This window comes from Protopterus annectens, chromosome 9.part0 (genome assembly GCF_019279795.1).
Source record: "Protopterus annectens isolate FY-2018-M chromosome 9.part0, PAN1.0, whole genome shotgun sequence".
NCBI classification, from domain to species: Eukaryota; Metazoa; Chordata; order Ceratodontiformes; family Protopteridae; genus Protopterus; species Protopterus annectens.
This window is the reverse complement of record NC_056743.1, coordinates 1,270,494,306-1,270,509,370: the sequence shown is the minus strand read 5'-3', so window position 1 is coordinate 1,270,509,370 and position 15,065 is coordinate 1,270,494,306. Positions and strand designations below refer to the sequence as shown.

At 43.3% G+C, this 15,065-nt stretch overlaps 1 protein-coding gene across 5 annotated transcripts in view; it reads right to left on the bottom strand.

Moving 5' to 3' along the window:
* LOC122811991 (fumarylacetoacetate hydrolase domain-containing protein 2-like) overlaps window positions 1-15,065 on the bottom strand; it is a 300,331-nt gene that overhangs the window by 121,690 nt on the left and 163,576 nt on the right. For all 5 annotated transcript variants that reach the window (XM_044084198.1, XM_044084199.1, XM_044084196.1 and 2 more), the window contains 3 exons: window positions 10,513-10,572; window positions 7,992-8,154; window positions 4,929-5,037 (listed from right to left, as the gene is read on the bottom strand). In XM_044084198.1, the coding sequence (XP_043940133.1) occupies window positions 4,929-5,037; window positions 7,992-8,154; window positions 10,513-10,572 (332 nt within the window). The remainder of the gene's footprint in view (window positions 1-4,928; window positions 5,038-7,991; window positions 8,155-10,512; window positions 10,573-15,065) is intronic.

Here is a 15,065-nt window from a genome sequence, read left to right as displayed (position 1 = left end):
GCAGGACTGCTGTGGCAAAGCCCGCTCTAGATTTTGAGTATAGTGGGAGGTGATAGTGCTTGGAGAAAATGTGCACTGAACTCCAGGTGGCTGCTTCCAAAATGTCCTTTGTAGGGACCCCCCTGAGGAAGGCTGCAGAGGTAGCTGTGGCTCTGGTGGAGTGGGATCTGATGCATGCAAGCACAGTTTTTCCATGAAATGAGTAACAAAAGCGTATGCAGTGGGCTATCCATTTTGAAATTGTCTGTTTGGAAATAGCCTTTCCCTGAGCACCTGCAGCATAGTACACAAAGAGTTGCTCAGATTTCCTGAATGGCTTTGTTCTGTCCAAATAGTAACAAAGTTGTCTGTGAATGTCCAAGGAATGTAGTAGTCTTTCCCCTTTGTTTTGTGGATTAGGATAAAAGGTAGGTAAGTGGATAGTCTGATTCAAAGCTACACTGGATACTACCTTTGGCATAAAGGTAGGGTTGGTTCGTAAGGAAACTCTGTCCTGATGGAAAATGATGAATGGTTGCACAGCCATGAGGGCCTGTAGCTCCGAAACCCTGCGTGCTGAGGTGATAGCCAGAAGAAAGGCCGTTTTCCATGACAAGTACTGTAACTCTGTTGAAGAAGCTGGCTCGAAGGGAAGAAGGGTCAGCTTTTCCAATACGAAGTTGAGGTCCCAAGCAGGGACTGGTGGTTTCCTTGGGGGATTTATATTCTTTGCCCCTCTGAGGAACTGCCTTAAGAGAGGGTGAGAGAATAAAGGAGGATCTGTGTTGTATTGTGCAGAAATGGCTGAAGCGTGGATCTTGATGGAGGAGAAGGAAAGTCCATTGTTTAACATCTCAGCCTGGTACTGTAAAATTTGAGGTATACTTATGACCCAAGGATTCTGTCCCTTTTCTTGATTCCAGGCACAAAATAGTTTCCATTTGGCGGAGTAGGCCTTTCTAGTAGAGGGTCTTCTGGCCTCCAAGATGACATCCTGCACCTCCTTGGAGAGGAGAAACTGTTGGGAAATCAAGGAATTCTCCATGCAGCTAGATTTAGAGTTTTGAGATTGCTGTGAAGGGTTTTGTAGTTGTGCTGGGACAACAGAAGAGGGACTAGAGGTAGGATCCATGGTGGGGAATGTGTCAGGCTCTTCAGGAGCGGATACCAGTGTTGTCTTGGCCAGTCTGGAGCAATGAGAATCATTTTCGCCTCTGCTCTGGTTTTTAATAGAACTTTGGGCAGCAGAGGAAGAGGCGGGAAGGCATAGACTGTCATGCTGCCCAATTGAAGGAAAGTGCGTCCACTTTCCAGGCCTGTGGATGATAGGTCCTTGAACAAATTTTTTTCAACTGGCAATTTCTGTGGGTAGCAAAGAGATATATGTCTGGCTGTCCCCATGCCTGAGTTATCTTTGTGAAAACTTGAGGATGCAACTTCCATTCGTGTGGATCTGTCATATTTCTGCTTAGGTTGTCTGCCAGTGTGTTTTCCTTCCCTGGCAGGAATTGTGCCTGTAGTTGAATTTGCAATTCCAGTGCTGTGTTCCATAGGGTCATGGCTTGCCTGCACAGGGGGTATGAATGAGTTCCCCCCTGTTTGTTTATGTACCACATCACTGTGGTGTTGTCTGTCCTTATCAATAGCTGGCCTGGATGCAGTAGGTCTTTGAAGGTCATAATAGCCTTTTGCACGGCTAGCATTTCCTGTTGGTTGATGTGAAGGTGCTTCTTTTTTCGGGTCTATTTTCCCTGAATGCACTGATCTGTCATGTGTGCTCCCTAGGCGTAGTCTGAGGCGTCTGTTGTGATGATTTGAGTTGCTTGAGGTACACAGAAAGGAAGACCTGTGTTTCTTTGGCAAGCTTGAGTCCACCACACAAATTCCTTTTGAAGGCATGGAATGAGTGGTATAATTGCTTCCAAGTTGTGGCTGTGTTGAGGCCATAAGTTTTTCAGGTACCATTGAAGTTTCCTCATATGCAGCTTTGCACATGGGATTATTAGGATGCAAGATGCCATGAATCCCAGAGCCTGCAGGACTTTCCTTGCAGTTAGCCTGGTGTAAGTTGCCATTTTTCTGAAGTATTGAGACAGTTGTACCAGGAATAGTCTGGAATAAAACCCTTGACCTTGTTCTTTTGCAGGTACCTCTTGAATTGCTTTCATGTCCATGAGAGCTGAAACTTGTTTTTGTGCCTCTGCCCTTTGATTTTGTGGCAGGTTTGGCATGCTTCTCATTTTTGGAAGGGTGTGAAAGTGGAACCTGTAGCCTCTGTCTATAATATCCAGAATCCATTTGTCTTTTGTAACAATATGCCAATTTTTTGAGAATAATGTCAGTTTTCCGCCCAAAGGTGCTGCCATTAAAGCTTTGCTTGGCAGGTGTAGGGGGAAGTCATTGTGTCTGTTTTCTAAAACACTGTGATCTATCTTCTCCACCTCTTGGGGTTGGTGCTTGCCACTGTCTGGCTCTGAAAGATCTCTGAGGTTGCCCTCTACCCCTTGGGCGCCTGTATCTGCCCCTTTGAGGTCTGTCCGTGGCTGGAAAGGACCAATTTTTTGAAGGCCAGTTTCTGCTGAAACGTGGAGGCTGTACCTGCAGGAAATCTTTCACTGTTTGCATTGATTTTGCTTTTTCCTCCATTTTCTTTAGCACTTCCTCAGCTTTAACACCAAACAATACATCTTTTTGAAGAGGTGCATCTAATAATTTAGCTTTGACATGATCTGGTAAGGTTTGCTCTTTGAGCCAAGCATGCCTACGTATAACAGACCCCGTAACAGCAGCTCTACATGAGGCCTCTAAAGCATCAAAACCACACTGCAAGGTATGTTTACCCACTTGCTCTGCACCATGCAACAAATCCTGTAACTCTTAAATCTGGTTGTTCTGGTTGTGTCATCTTGCTTTTCAGCTGAGATATCAAAAACTGTTGATACTTTAACATATGGAACTGACAGTTTAATGCCCTCATGGTTAAAGTGGCCGGGGTGTACACCTTTTTCCCCCACCTTTCTAAAGCTCTGGAATCTCTCTCTGAAGGGATTGGGTTTTTAGCAGTAGAGGCCTTAATTCCCTTGGGACCCTGTGAAATTGTTTCTGGGTCAGCAGTATGGCTTTTATATAGGAACTGGTGGGAATCAGGAACCCGGTAATACCGGTCTGGTTTAACAGGAGCTGGAGGCAAAGAATCTGGATTAAGGCTGGCTTCTGTGTACACATCATCCAATACATCTAAAACAGGAGGGATAGCCAGAGGCCTATGCTGGGGGAGCAGAAGAAATTCCCTGAGCCTTTTCTTGGAATATGAGTAATCTTGGCCTTCCCAGTGAAAGTGTTCCCTCAATGTATGCAGGGTTTCCCCAAAAGAGAAGTCCTCAGGGGGGGAGACCGAGGGAATAGACTCCTCTGCATCAGAGTCTTCTAATGGAGAATAGGCATAATCCTGGGCCTCAGATAGTTCTGAGGTAATAGAAGCTTGATCTGAGGAAGGGTAGTCCTTCTTCTAATCTGGGCCTTTTGTCAGAGGGGGGGTTGAGAACCCCTGATAAGAGGAATCAAATCCTCAGCCATTTTAAGAATCTGTTTTTTAGGCATGGTGCCTTGAGAGGGGGTCTGAGGAACCTGTTTTTTGGTTTTCATGGCTGCTTTAGATTTAGTGAAGGCTTTAATAGAGAAGGAGGAAGGCCTGAAGACCCCTTGAGAAATGGCAGGCCTGTCTAAATTCTGAGTTTCCCCGCCAGGAGTGGCGTTGGGATCTGTAGTAGGAATGGGGGCAGAGAAGCCTGCAACTTCGGGTACTGAGGACACCGGTAATGCATTGTCATCGGTAGTCAGGGGCTGCGTAGGCGCCTCGCTGAGTACCGGAGAACCGGTAGTCGGCCTTAGCGTGGTTTCAGTAGGTGGTGCGGACCTCGTATGTCGGTCCTTATCTTTGCGTTTTTTGCTCAAAACTGGAGTTGGAGTATCCGACGACATAATATAATTAAATTGTTTGCCGAAAAAGTGAAGGGCGAACTCCGCCCGATGCTTAATAGTGCGTTTATTGAATCTAGCACAGAAACGGCAGGCCGAGATGTCGTGGTCTGGGCCTAAGCAAGGTATACAGAAAGAGTGGAAATCCTTATGCGGTATTTGCTTCCCACAAGAAATGCAATTATTAACTTTCTCTGACATCGGTCTGAGGCAAGAAAAGTTTCCCCAACGGGGTACTTAGCTTTCAAGAAGACTTCGGCTGAAATACTTTCGTAAATCTCAGGAGCTGGCTGACCGGCACTTGCGAACTGCTTCTGCTTCGGGCACCGCGCAGCAAGAAAGACTGAAGAAAATGGCGCCGGCTGCCTCTTTTATAACCCTGCCGCACTGACGTCAGGGAAGAAGCGACGACAACCGACGCCGGACCTAGACTTTGGAATTCGGCCGACCAAGGACCCGCCTGACGGCAGGATAACCCATCTATTATGACTGCAGCTGTATGCACGATGAACATCCACTGTACAGCAAATCACAATCCACTGAGCAGTTCTGGACACTGCAATCCATCCTTAGCAAAGCAACAGTCAATTGCATAATGCTATAAAAGAGACGTACCTTCCCAGCATAAGAACCTATAGTCACTTTCACATCCTTAGATAAAGGTACACATTCTGGACAAAGGAAAGCAGCAATCAATAAGTATTCCAAGCACAAAGCTATCCAATCTGCAACACAGCAAATATAGTAGTTCTAAGACAGCTGCTTTAAAGTATGCACACATAAACAAATACTAGTCATGTGCTGACTCCGATGGTAGCAGCACACCGTATCACTGCCAAAAAGCACTTTTACCAGAGGCAGATGAAAAGCCTTAGGGTGGAATGGATGTTGTCTCTGGTGACAGATGGTAGGCATTCTTCCTTTCCATAAAATATTCTAAAAAGCCACAGCTGCAGCACACAAGCACTTACTGTGAAATCCAGGCAATAAGGGCTTCAGTTTTGAAGATCATTTGGTCAGTATTACTGTTCTGAACAATCTCACCATTCACTCGGCACCGAATCCCAAGACTGTGAGGATCTGAAATGGGGAAATTAGGCATGTTACAGTACAATCCATACAGGATGAGAAATACTCTAAAACATTTCTGGTGAATGCATACTTGACTTACTACTTACGCATTTGCCACCATCATAAATTAAGTGACCATTAACTAGAATGCAACATACACCAAACTGTGTGCCATGAAGGATAGCAACAATTTGGTGCAGTCTACACATTGGCAAAAATTCACATGACAGAGTGGGAACTAACCAAAATGAAACAGAATTAACAAATAGAAAGCTCACACTGACAGAGTACAAACTGCTACTGGTGGTGTCCTTTTCAACGTGGTTGGTGATGAGCTTACTTAGAGCAGCATGCTTCTGTCTGTGGCTGACAAAAACTGTGGCAGGGTATTCAGTGTGGAGTGCACTGGTATGCTGAATTAAATATACAGATGTTAGGTTCAACAAAGGATGACATTGCAGTCAGTCCATCCTACAATTTCACTACAGACTTGGGGTGGTGATGTGCTTGGCAGGATATGCCTATATTCATATGGAAACAACAGTCAAAGGGATATAACAAATATACCGCAGGATATGTAGGTGTAACCAGTTTTGTCAGTAAAGTTCTAGAGGTGTGGCCTCCATAACTGGAAACAGCAGTCTGACAGAAACCTCGTCACAACTGCTGAAGTAGTGGAAAAGCTTCCTAGTGATATAGTGTGCCTTAGTAGTTTGAAAGACCAGGCACAGCTCTTTAATAACATGAGAAGAAGGTATTTATGAGTAGTGTGAATCTCCAAGTGCATTTTGAATGCAGTATGAAACATTCCTGTGACATTAAGGGCCAGGTACAATTACTGCATCTCTCTAATGTGCTATACTACAAAATTCAACTTCTACCTTTGAGTAATACAACCAGTCTACATGCCACAATACTCCATTTATTCCACTGAAGATCCCAAGCAGGGTTGCCAGATTTCATATCAGCCAGGTAGGGAAGGAAAAAAAGTGAAGAGCAAAAAAAAAAGGTCTTTAATGCAGAACAGAGTTCCACATTAAAGATCTCCACTAAACACGGAGCTTCTCATGTTTAATGCGGAACACTGCAGTTCTGCATTCAACAGAAGTAGCTCCGTGTTTACCGATTTTTGATTAGCCCGTATACCAGCATACAGGCCAATCAAAAATTGCTAAACACGGAGCTACTTCTGTTTAATGCGGAACACAACACACAAGAAAACAAAGCGGAGGCTGGCCGGGATTTAAACCGGCAGGGCGGGACTCGGGATCAGGCTGCTGATCTCGGGACAGTCCCGCCCGAATAGGGACGTCTGGCAACCCTGATCCCAAGCGACATAAACAGCCCAGGGTAAAATATCTGCAACGATACAATTCCTTAGCAGTAGGAATTTGGCAGTACTCTGAGGCAAGTACAAAGCATTCCTGACACATGAAGTATTTGGGAAATCAATACTGATGAAGTGTCTTGGTGGTGCGTGTACTGACTTAAACTTTAGTATTCTTTTCCCTGTTTCTATAAAGCAGATGGAACATTTTCATCTGCCTATTCTTCCTATGGAAAGTCTGAACTGCAAAACCTAAAGGAAAGTATTCATTTCTTGACACTTAGTGCTATGGTTAATGCACCTTCCTCTCATCTACACAGTATTTGCTTAATTTACCCAAACACACTGTAACTAGTAAATACTGCTTGGATAACATCCAGTCATGTGCTTGTTCACACTACACCCAAGCAATGCTTCTAAAAAGCACCTATCCTTGCTACACTTGTCTAAATCTGTCAATACAACAACAGAATATATACTTGTCTTCACCATTCTTGGTTAATGTTGCCTACATAGTACTTGGTTATGCTCCTGTCCACACTCAGCCTGGAAAATAGTGCTAAGCAGTACTTGTTCACACTGTATCTGGTTAATAAAGCCTGCACAGCACTTGATTAAAGTGTATGTCCACACTGGTTCTGGTAAATACTGCATTCACAGCATCTGAATGATGTGCTGGCATTTGTTTCATTTGGTTACTATTAGAAACACGTACCATTAATAACCTGCTTGTTCTGTCCTACTATCACACCTACTGCAGTATCAAATATGAGGTCAATAACCCTGAGTGTTCCTACTTGCAATGCCTCTGACTAGGTACTTGGTAAGCACACTGGACTAAAATATGTACCCACACTGCTCCAACTGATGGACCTTCTTGCACCAGACTATAATGTACTAATATAGCTGCTTACACTATCGCACTATTTGTCTCAGCCCAGGCTGAGGTACTTGCCTTCACTGCCCCTGGCTTCAGCACCTTTATTTATTATCCTATTAATTTCCCAATATGCACTGCCAATTTCTTAGTAAAGCTAAATGTACCTGCATACAATGTACCATGCTAACATACATGCCTGTACCTGGGTTCTCAAACACCTTCAGTCTGGATAGTATTACAGGTTCTGAGAAAATAATTTCAGCCAAGACATACTTAGCAACACTGACAACTGAGATGCGGGAACATAATAATGATTAATGAAAATACAAAAACTAATCTCAAGCAATTACATGCATACCCAAGCCTCAATATACAGTGACAAGTGGCTTCACATACCATGGAATAGTGTATTCATAGGTAATTACATAGATTTCATGTCCCACACAGATGTGAATACTTAGGCAAGCCACTTCAGTGTTGTACTGTTAGGATTCTTAATATGAACTGTTATGAGCACCCAGAGGTGACACGAGTGTAAAACTAGTAGAGACCCCCAACAGTGCTTGGTGTGCATATCCACTATTGTCCATGGAAATGAAAATTTTAAAGTGAAGTGACATCTGTATTACAGAAGTGTGGTATCACAATCACTGCAGTTACTGTACCATTGCTTGTATAATCACCTACCAAGCATCTAGGACACAAATGTAGTTAAAGACAGAAGCACTTGCTATATGAAAGATGAAATGGAAATACCTGACAAACTGTCTTTTGTTACCAGAGCTGGTCCCAATGGGCAGAATGTATCAAAAGTTTTTCCCAGCAGCCACTGCTTCCCATTTCTTTTCATCTGCCAGTCCCTGGCACTAACATCATGAGCAACAGTGAAACCTGCCACATACTCCATTGCTTCATCACTCTATATGAATTAAAAAAAAAAAAAAAACAACATGACACAAATAAGGAAAAAATACTGACAGCAGTTCAATGAAGACTAATTCTTAACTGTGTGTCTCAAACCAGTGATATCAGCAGAAAGTACTATGGCCTGAATAAAACATTGCTACAACTATGCACTTTACATGAAAGTGGATAAAGATCTTTACATTACAATAAGGGACCATGTTAAGAAATGGACAGCAGGACTTTTCAGGAATACAGAAAGCTTGTAGTTTCCAAAAATCACAAACTAAATAGTTCATATGGGTTATAAAGCATGCAACCTAAACCCTTTTTATTACAAAGGCTGAAAGTAATGTTATACAAACACGGTGGACTCAGTTAACAGTTTCTTCTCCACAGGCAATGTAAATGGAAGCACCTTTATACAACTTTTCACTTAGTCCATTTAAAACTACAGACCGATTCATCATGCTGAAAGAAGGTGTATATATAGTAATATATCACAGTGAAACCCATTAATCTCTTGATATATCTCTGGATTTTTTTCTCTCAGTATACTGCAGTACAAGAAGTTACACTAAATCACATTACAGAAAACTTTATTGGTATGATGTATTGGGAAAAAATGTGGCTCACTTTTGTGTGTCCACTAAAAGCCTCTGCGGGCCTGGCATGTTATAAACTAACAGTGATGACCCCAGTAATGTGGATGACACAACAAACACTGATAATGGAAAGCACTGACTTCATGATGCAGGAGGATGAAGCCCTGGCTATAGCCCAGATGGGAACTGATTAGCACTGCAAATCTATCACAGGGGGCTGGAAGTGCACAGCTGCAATCAGTTCACCCATCTTGGGGGGAGTATGATACACTAAAAGACACAGCATGTGCAGCCATCATGACTTCTGCTTTATAAAGCATTGCATTATTGCACTACATTGCATACATAGCTAGTGCATACATGAAGGCATGCATGTATCACTGGGATGGCAATGGGGTCCCAGGGAAACACTAGGCTCTCCAGAAACTCCAAGGGTTTCCTGGATGATGATGGCTTTCCATTCCTCTGCACTGACCTACTGTGCAGTGGAGGAACAAATGTGAGGGGAAAAGGTTGACTGGAGGGCCAGATGGCAAACCAGCACGGTGAGAAAAAAAGTTATGGAAAACGTGGGATAGAGGAAACTGTAGTTGGCATTATTACGCCTGAAAACTGAGACTCACTGCTCAGTCATTAAATATGCTGCTTCTATGTCAGTAGAATCGACAAGTAACTGTGAGATCTAGTAGTAGATGTTATGGCTCTCTATGGCATGGATACATTGTGTTTTCTTGATTACTGTTTCCTCAGAAATCAGCCTATGTTTTGTCCTACAGCTTTCTTTTTAAATCTTTCTACATCCTGTTCTTCTTTCTTGACCTTTTCTCCATTTCCTACAAACAATGACTGTAAATGATGACTATGCAGACCTGCTTTTGAATGAGTAATAAACAGTTTGCCCTGACTCAAAACACTCCTGTTACACAACAGTTTGGGAGGGTGGCCTAATGGTTGAGGTGTTTGCCTTACAAACACAAGGTGCAGGGTTTGAGTCTCACAAAGGATAATTGGCTAGGCTTAAAAATGGCTCGCAAGGGCAGTTAGCGTAGTACTAATCTATGAACCTATGAACAGCTCATCATGATCATTACTTATTCTGTCATCTACTAGTGCTGGTCAAACTTGTTTATAATGTGAAACTATGTAAAATAAACAACATCCTGTAAAACCTTAAAGTATATAGGTGCCCCAAATGCACAATGATATGCCCATCATATTCTTATTTGTGTTTATCATGCAAGTTTTGACAGTTATTCTACCAGTGGACAAAGTCTGAATTCTTCAGCTTTGACTGCCCGAGCTTCAACTTGCCAATGATCAGAGTTCCTCTATAAGAAATCACCGTCAGCGAGTTGTGCCAGCAGTGATGCCCTTTTTGGGAAAATTTCCCCCTTCTATATTCAGGGGGTGGAAAGGGGACTTGTGCCCAGCATTGGAAGGGTGCAGGGGGGGGCTTGCCCCCCTGTAAAATCACTTACAACTTTTTTCGGCAAGTTGTTTGGTAAATGCAGTGTGTGGATTCCGATCCTCGGTGCATTTGCTTTTGTCCACACATAGTGGAAGTATTTTTGACAAAGTCTCCAGAGTCATGCCTAGCCAGGTTTGCTACACAGTGCACACCACCAAGCAGTAATAAATAAATACATATTTGCCACAGCACACAATTTAATATGCAAGTGGAACCTGAGGGCCTTCTACAACATATCAATGGAAATATGCAGACAACAGTGACACGTTACTTGCGGTAGAGATTTAAAACTGTGACTTACCTTTATGTCTTTCCCTTTCTTTCCAATAACAAAGGCAAGCTCCACCTCCCAGTCCACTTCCTAATCATAAGAATTAAAAATGTGATTAGCAATAATATTTAGAAGTGTAACAATTTTTTTACAAGATGAAGAGATACCTTCGCAGCAGTACACATAAGCAAGGCCATATTAACTTCAGACATGGCATATATTAAACAACACACACACACACACCTGGTGTCATTTCCTTGAATGACTGACTATTAAGTCCAAAATCAAACAGAAGTACTCCATTACCTTAGAACAAAATTGGAAGAGAAGTTTCAAAACCAGTAAAACAGTAAATAAACCAATAACATATCCCACTGTATGACTTGATTGCCTTCATCTTCCTTTCTGCTTATTCTTCTTGATTTATTTTTTTTATTTCAGAATAGCTAACTAGCTGCTCTCTTGACAAAGCTTGATATAATCAAACAAGGATGGCTTACAGATAGAGAATATCAAATGCATGTACTGGTGACACAGACTGCTCACAAAAAATATATTTCTCCTTATAAACTGAAACACAAGCACTTTCTGACTGCTACAACGTCATAATATCAGTTACAATTAAACCGACTGACAACTAAAAGAAAAAGCAGGTAAAAAGGAATCACGCAAACCAAAGAAAGATAATGGGAATTGTACAGTGACTGTGGGATAGAAATACTCAAGGAAACCTTCTGGAACTGATGGTGTTGCCTCAGGTAAAGAATAAACTATCTAGAGACAGGAAGTAACTCATCTGACAGCAGAGTTAGTCAGCAGCTGGAGACTGCTTCTCTGATCAGGGGTGGGGGGATCTCTAAGGCCATATTCAGCCCTATCCAATACAGTGTCAAAATAAAGAAAAGTAAGTGTCCTCTTGCAGGGTGTATTCCTCTGGGAAAAAAAAAATTTAAGCTTGCTTCCCCCCTTTCCTGTGGCAGGTCAGATACGGATTTGCTGTGTCCAGGACTGTTTGTGAGCTCCTAACCCCCCCCCCCCCACTTAACTGGGGTTAAACTATTCCTAGCGCCATAAAGTCTGTTCTTCAAGATTTCCCTTGCAACTAGCCAGCTTTTTAGTTTTAGCACTCATCTGTTTCTTTGATCTCAGCACTTGTTCAGAACTCATTGTAAGCACTAAATAAGTTACAAATTACTACAGCACTCAACTTTCCTCACTTGTCTAGAGGAAAACAGTTTTTATTACTTAATAAATAAGCACCTATTCAGGCATGTCTAAAGTTTAGCTCCCAATGTTTTCTCCTGTCTACCTGATGAATCTGGGCATCTTGGGACAATGCAGCAATTGCCTCAAGTACACAGACAACCCTCTTCTCCTACCACCCAACACTACGACCTGTGAGAGATGCACTTATATAGCCAAACTGGAAGCAAAGCTCTCTTCACCAAAGACTGGCCTAGACAGTCAAGAGGAGAAGGTAAACATGCAGTGCACCACACTCATCACATAGTCCCTCAAAACCTACACCACCAAAACACAAACACAGAAGCACAAAACACACACCTACATTCGCGGAGGCTCTCAGTACAAATCTGCCCAAACAACTGAGACCTCCAAAGCAGAAATGCAAGTAACCTCCACCCCCCCCCAACACAACCCAAATGACACATAGCCCACATACTCAGTGTGCTACTCAACTACAGCCCATAAGGCATAATGTACCCAACACTCTAGTCATAGGTGATTCTATAGTCAGGCACACTGATGTTCCACTCACCATGCTAAACAAGGAAAAGGTTACTGTCAGCTGCCTGTCAGGTGCCAGGATCCGCCACATAATGCATGCACTCAAGTCACTCCACAACAAGTACAAATATGACTCTGTCATTGTCCATGTTGGTGTGAATGACCTGAGACATACCTCCCTGGACTACATGAACTACATGAAAAGAGACATGGAGGAGCTCTCCAATCTTGTAGCCCAGGCCGGTATGACCCTAGCCCCGAGTAGTATCCTGCCATCACCCAGAATGACACCACAGTACAAGGACAAAATGATTGACTTTAACAATTGGCTAATCTTCTGGTGTCATTCTAAGGGAATCCAGTATCTGTCTGCCTGCGATGACATGATCGACAGACCACGCTGCTTTGTCAGAGATGGCCTGCACCTGTCGCCCTTGGGATTCCGGATACTGGCAAAGGCTCTTGCCACCCCTATAGTGCCTTTTTTAGGCAAGGTTCAAATGACAAATTCACCACCGTAACAGGTACAAGCAAGCAAAATCTGAGGGTAATGCTACTCAATGCTAGAAGTCTAAACCTCAAAATGCACTCACTCAAGGCACTCCTTAAAATGAAGAACATTGACATCTGTGCAGTGACAGAGACCTGGTTCAAAGCTCCAGAGAGCACCCCTGCATTACCAGGCTATAATTCATACCACACCTTTCGGCCACCAAACCCAGACCAAAACACTAAAAGTGGAGGCTTGTCCATATTCATTAAGGATATCCACACCTCCAAGCTAGTTGCTCAGCATAATGCATCCGAGATTTTCCAAGTTCAACTAACTCTGGGCAAAACCGCAATCCAGATTGTATCTTGCTACAGACCCCCCACCATGCCCCAGGATTCCCACTCCTCTTTTCTTGATACACTGGAAAATATTAAAGGTACATCCCAACACTCTAATAATGGGTGATTTCAACTACCCTACCAATAACTGGGAAAACTACTCATGTACCAACTCTTTTGTTCAACGCTTTCTGAAAATCATCAATTCCAACCCTTTGGATCAACTTATCCACACCCCTACCAGGGGGCAGCAATATCCTAGACCTGGTCATCACCAACATGGGTGACCGGTGTTCCACACCAGAGGTCAGCTCCTCGTTGGTCAGATCCGACCACAAGCTAATCACCCTAGACATCCACATCCCGCTCCCACCCCCATTAGGAAAACAACCGTAAAAATTTCTCCAAAGCCAACTTCACACTTCTTAAGACAGAAGTGGCAAACTTCACGACACCCATGCAGATGGACAATAGAGGTACAACTGCTGAATCCTACACAAATGCACTTTATAAGCACTTACACGAGTGCATGGATCGTGCTATCCCTAACAGAATCAAGATGCTATCCTCCAAAAAAAGGAAGCCAATCTGGTGGTCTTCTGCCATAAACAAACTCTACAACAGAAGAAAGAAACTGTTGAAAAAAAGTAAAATCCCACGACTGGAGGAACTCCCTGGTCAGCCTCAGTAAGAAGCTGAGATCCCTCATAAAATCCTCCAAAGCTAGTTATGAAAACAAAATTGCCACTGATTCTAAAGACAACCACAAAGCATTCTATAGCTATGTCAAAAAACTCACTGGCAACACGCAGATCTGCTCTGAGTTACAGCACAATGACACTAAATATACAGAACCAACTGATATTGCCAACATCCTGGCAGATAGGTTCACTGCTAACTTTACCCCCCTCTCACCCTCTAAAAGGCCCATCATTATACCGGAAGAAGGCAAAGTTCCTGTAATCACGGCTGCACAGGTAAAAACTTCACTCTCCAAAGCCAAGAACACAGCATCCATGGGACCTGACAACATCCCAGGCTGCCTTCTACGTGAACTACAGAATGAACTGGCACCCCACCTAAGTACCATGTTCAATCATAGCCTCACCTCAGGCTTTGTGCCCATTGAATGGCGCACCATGACAGTTATCCCACTCCGGGGGGGTGGCCACAACAGACCCCGGGAACTACCGCCCCATTAGCCTGACAAGCCTCGTCTGCAAGGCCATGGAACGTATCATCATGGAACTCATAAACAAAGACATTTGAGATCTCCAAACTCTGGACCCACACAGTTTGGGTTTGTAAAAGGCAGATCATGTCTCCTAAACCTGATAGAATTTTTGAAATAGTCACCAAAGCCATAGATGAGGGTAAGGTGGTTCACACAGCCTATCTAGATCTCACCAAGGCATTCAACACCATCCTCCACCCTGGAATTATAGATAAACTCACTAAACTAGGTATAAATCCCTATATCACAAGATGGGTTTCCAACTGGCTTACTGACAGAACCCACACCATGAAAGTAGCAGACTCCAAATCAGACTTCAGGCCAGTGACAAGTGGAGTACCACAGGGTTCAATCCTGGGTCCTCTCCTGTTTGGTATCTACTTCTCTGAAGTACAGGCTAACACAGAAGGTCTTTGGCTAACTAAATTCGCAGATGACTGCAAAGTAGGAGCCATAATTGAAACTCCTAACGATGTGGACATCCTACAAAAGGGCCTCATTGAGACAGATGCCTGGTGTCAAAGACATGGTCTCAAGCTCAATGCCAAAAAGTGCATTGTCATCCCCTTTGGTAAAAACTTTGTACCCATGAACTACCACATAGGCGGTAGTCTACTTAACACCAAAAGTGTGATAAGAGACCTTGGGACACAGATAGACAGTAGTCTCTCCTTTGATAATCACATTGCCACAGTGGTCAGGAAATCCTTCTACGTGGCACACCTCATTACAAAAGGTTTCTCATCCAGAAAAAAAGAGGTCATTGTTCCCC